The following is a 4,473-nucleotide window of genomic DNA, read 5'->3' on the forward strand; positions in this document are numbered from 1 at the left end:
AGCCATGTGGGCTCTTGGTTAAGGCCAGCCTCCATCTGGATTGTCAGTGTTTGTTGTCATGGACCACAGCCTGGGCCGCCCCGGCTGTGCAATATTCTGGACCATCCCCATGCGTCCCTCCACTCAGAGCCAGAGAAGACGGGCCTGAAACCCAAATCCACAACGTTATCACAACCCCTTACCAAACACTCCACCAACTCACCACATGAGAATAAACAGACTCAGCCGGGATTGAGTTTGCTATGCCAAGAGAACACACTTTATTGGGCAAATTTCTTGGTGAAACCTGGTTATATTTTGCATGGCGTAAAAGCAGAGTTAAGTCCAGAAACACAATACAAGAAGAATTTTAGTAGAAAAATTTGCAGAGCAGGGGACCCTCTAGGAAAGTGTGGGGTCGTTTAGCAGCCAGGAGCCACAGGGGTGTCCTCTTTCCTGTGGTCTAGGCCTGCCCTGGGGGGCCAGACGTGCTGTTTACAACGGGCGGGACTGCACTTGCTCCCGGGAGGAAATGACTTTGCCATCGCGGATCTCCTCAGTGATGGTGCGGATCTGGGTGCTGATCTGGGGACCTGAGGTGCAGGGCACACTCGTGGCACAGGACATGCTCGGGAGGTAAGGAACTCTAATGGCAGGCTTGCATTCCGTGGCACAAGGGTGGGCAGGAAGCCTGAGGAAATGGAATCGTTTCAGGGTGCATTTGGCATCAAGGTATTGGACTGAGATTTGTGCTAAACCGATTTGGGGAGTCAATGGGGACAGATGGGTAACGACAAAGAATGGCCTCAGATTCCCATTGCCATTGAGTTAATTCTGACCCTTGGTGACCTCTAAAATACCCAAGGCGGGGAGACTAGGGTTGCAGAAATGAAGACTAGAAACTCTCAGACAGATGTTTGTTGGAGGACGCTGTGTCTGTTGGGTTGGCTTGTCCCCTGAGAATTACCAAAACCCAGACTAGAAGGACTCTCAAGAGGGCTTCGATTGAGCCCTCTTCACCTGTGCAGTACTGCATAGGGATTGACTTCAGGTTTTGTTGCCCTTGCTGTGGCCTTACGACTGGGTCTAGGTGAGCCCTTCCTCCAAGCCTGGCTCCCCAGTGCCATGGGCCACTCACTTGCAGTCTTCTCCCTCCAGCAGGCGGCGGTAGGTGGCGATTTCTGACTCCAGCCGGGCCTTGACATCTAGGAGGACCTGGTATTCGTGGTTCTGCCGCTCCAAGTCACAGCGGATCTCCGCCAGTTGGGCCTCCACATTGGTGATCAGGCACTGCATCTGGGCCAGCTGGGAGCTGTAGCGAGCCTCCGTCTCAGCCAGGGTGGATTCCAGGGAATTCCGCTGCAGTGAGAAAGAGAAAGCTGTCAATGGGATCCCAAAAACTCACAGCCCTGGATGTCTGTATACATGGCCTGTGATAGAAACTGCCCCATGAAAGCCCCAGTCACTCAGGCAGAGGCCACCCACCGTGCTGTGTTGGGCCTGCAGCTCAATCTCCAGGGCATTGACCGTGCGTCTCAGCTCAATGATGTCCGTCTGGTAGCACTGCAGCTGCTCTGAGCTGGACTCCACTTGCTGGTTCAGCTCCTGGGTCTAAAGCACATGACATGGAGCAGAGCATGGTCAGAACAAGTGAAGCCACACCACAGGTTAGCCCCCACGCCCAAAAGCTTGTGGTCCTGGTGCCCCAGCCCACCTGGGTGTTGAACCAGGCCTCCACATCTCTGCGGTTATTCTCCACCAGGGCCTCATACTGACATCTCATGTCATCCAGGACCTTGTTGAGATCCACTGGTGGGGCAGCATCTACCTCCACATTCAGTCGGTCCCCAAGTTGGCAGCGGAGTGTATTGACTTCCTGCAGAGAGAAGACAAGAGGGCACAGGTGGTGAAAAAGATGCTAGATGTAGGGTTCGATGAGCTGGGTTCAAACCCTCCTCCCTCAGCAGCCAGCTGTGTAACATTACACAGGAGACAACCTCTCTCAGCCTCGGTCTCCTCATGAGCATATACCCACTACTCCTGGGGATTTGGAGAAGTTAAACAAGATAATATAAAACACCAGGCAAACAGAATTGTTGTTACTAAGCCCTGTGAGTGGTGGCCCAAATGGAGATTTACTGTCATGGGCAGGAATGTGGGCTCTGTGTGATCTTTGGCAAGTGACTTGACCATTCTGAGCTTCAGTTTCCTCACCTGTAAAATGGATCTTGTAATAGTATATGCGTCCCGGGGTTGTTGAGAGGATGAAATGAGATATGAAATGAAACGAGGATAGAATACAAAGTACACCATATAGTTCCTGGCACACAGCAAGCCATCAATAAATGCCAGCTGGTGTTACTATGGAAGTGGTTGTCACTGTTTAACGCCCAAGGGCTGGCAGTGGCTCCCTATACTGGATGGGGAACTGTGGAAGGTGCCACCAGCCTCACCTCCTCGTGGTTCTTCTTGAGGCACATAAGCTCCTCCTTCAGGGATTCCACCTGCATCTCCAGGTCGGCCTTGCACAGGGTCAGCTCGTCCAGGATCCTGCGCAGGCCGTTGATGTCGGCCTCCACCACCTGCCTCATGGACAGCTCCGTCTCGTATCTGCACACACAGAACCCTGCCAAGTCTGCACAAAGGAAGCCCGCAACGGGCAGGGCCGGGGCTTCCAGCCAGGTAGGGGTGGGGAGCACTACATGCCTTTGCCCTTGCCCTAGTGCCAGATTTCCTGCTTGGAGCTCAGTGTGACCTTATTCCACCTCACCAGCTCCCCAGCTCCCCAAGGTAAGGGACAGAGGCAAGGGAGCGGCACAGCAAACCCTCCCTGATCAGGCCCACTTACTTGGTCCGGAAGTCGTCAGCAGCCAGCTTGACATTGTCAATTTGCAGGACCAGCCTGGCATTCTCAGACTTGGTCATCAGGATCTGGAGAACAAGAGGCTCCCAATGAGCTGGGGAAGGCCCGGCAGTAGGGGGGTGGATGGGGAGGAGATGGCCCATCTCACAGAGGTCATGCTTCCAAATACAATCAACAGCTTTCAGCACTTCCAACCCTGAGCCCTGACCCAAGTTGTGCAGGGGAGCATCAGCCCTAGGGCAGAGGCATCACAAGGGTGCCAGTGGCCATCAGCCCTGCATCTGTAGCCCCCAGAGAGGCAGAGGGTGAGGTGGACAGAACTGGGCAGACCTGGGTTCAGGCTCTGCGTCCAATGCTCACAGCCTGTGTGATCTTGGGCAAGTCACTGAACGTCTCTAAAGTTCAACTTCTGCATCTGTTAAATGGGCCCAGTAATACCCCAAGATGAATAATAAATCAACCAACAGACAGGAAAGCATCAGGCCCAGGGCCTGTATCAAGTAGGGGCTTGGTAAATGTAACTTCTCTTCTTATAGGTGAAGCCAAGAGGGGCAGTGAGGGTTGGTTGGCAAGTACAAGCAAGAAACTAGCAGAGAGGCCTGGGTCCCCCAGGAAACCAAGACCCCAGACAGAAAAACATACCCTACTGGGAGAATTCCCTAAAAACTGCAGTCCTATCTAGGAAGACCTTATAATGAGACAGACCCCACCCAGAGGTTGGGTTGCCCAACTGGAGAGGGCCCAGGTCCCCTTCACCTTTTGCTGCAGCTCCTCGATGGTCTTGAAGTAGGACTGGTAGTTTGGGCACACGTAGGGTTCCTGCTGCTGGCACCACTCTCGGATGCGGCACTCCAGCTCAGCGTTGTCCCGCTCCAGCTGGCGCACCTTTTCCAGGTAGTTGGCCAGGCGGTCGTTCAGGAACTGCATGGTCTCCTTCTCGTTGCCATTGAAGGAACCCTCATAGAACCAGCCCCCAGTCCCAACAAAGCCAGAGGAATGGTACCCAGCGGGCAAGCAGGAGCTAGGCAAGCAGCTTCCAAGACCTGAAAGGCCCAGCCTAACAGAAGAGACAGACCCTGCAACCCCAGCAAGACTGGGGACCCTGCAGGAGCCCACAGAACGGATGGAGGACACCCGACAGATGCTGCCTGCTGGGCCGCAAAGGCCCTTGACAGACCCAGAAGAGAAGGTTGGGGTGCAGATCTGGGTGGCCATGATGCTAGCAGAGGAAGGGCACAGCTGACAAGGAGCTCAGGTTCTGGGTTCTCAAGACCTCTCTGTGGAGTTTATATACACTCTCCGTGGGGTGTTGGCATGTTACACATCTTTGACTCTTGGGAAAGCCTATTCCTATTCTGGAAAGTTAATCTCATTAGAATGTGAGTTTTTCCTACCCATCTAGAATTCCTTGCCTCGTAAAAAAAAAAGTCAAATTTAGTTTGCTAAGTCAGGACTCTCAGCTGTTGTCATTCCTAGCAGAATATGCATTTTATTGCCTCTTCAAAGAGTCAGATCCCATAAATTGGGAGTGGCTTTATGAATGACATTTGGCTCCTGCACTCTCTGCCTACCCTCCCCTGAGGAACCCAATCTGGTCACTTGTCATCCCACCCACTACCCCATCCCTCATA

General features: G+C 53.4%; 1 protein-coding gene across 1 annotated transcript; it reads right to left on the reverse strand.

Annotated features, from left to right (window-relative positions):
• Window positions 1-474: 474 nt before the first annotated feature.
• On the reverse strand, window positions 475-4,057 carry KRT36 (keratin 36). The gene is made up of 7 exons (XM_049859157.1): window positions 3,599-4,057; window positions 2,828-2,910; window positions 2,433-2,589; window positions 1,694-1,855; window positions 1,465-1,590; window positions 1,118-1,338; window positions 475-670 (listed from the first exon to the last, which is right to left on the reverse strand). The coding sequence occupies exons 1-7, from the start codon at window positions 4,055-4,057 to the stop codon at window positions 475-477; spliced, it is 1,404 nt and encodes a 467-aa protein (XP_049715114.1).
• Between the last annotated feature and the right edge of the window lie 416 nt (window positions 4,058-4,473).

Source organism: Elephas maximus, chromosome 19, assembly GCF_024166365.1.
Source record: "Elephas maximus indicus isolate mEleMax1 chromosome 19, mEleMax1 primary haplotype, whole genome shotgun sequence".
Lineage (NCBI taxonomy): Eukaryota > Metazoa > Chordata > Mammalia > Proboscidea > Elephantidae > Elephas > Elephas maximus.

Bases quoted from the DNA above. Each gene is read 5' to 3' on its own strand.
- KRT36 (XM_049859157.1), bottom strand. From the start codon at position 4,057: ATGGCCACCCAGATCTGCACCCCAACCTTCTCTTCTGGGTCTGTCAAG. The intron at 2,590-2,827 runs GTAAGTGGGCCT...CTGTGTGTGCAG, and splicing joins GCTGACGACTTCCGGACCAA to ATACGAGACGGAGCTGTCCA. The intron at 671-1,117 runs GTGAGTGGCCCA...CCATTTCCTCAG, and splicing joins CTGGAGGGAGAAGACTGCAA to GCTTCCTGCCCACCCTTGTG.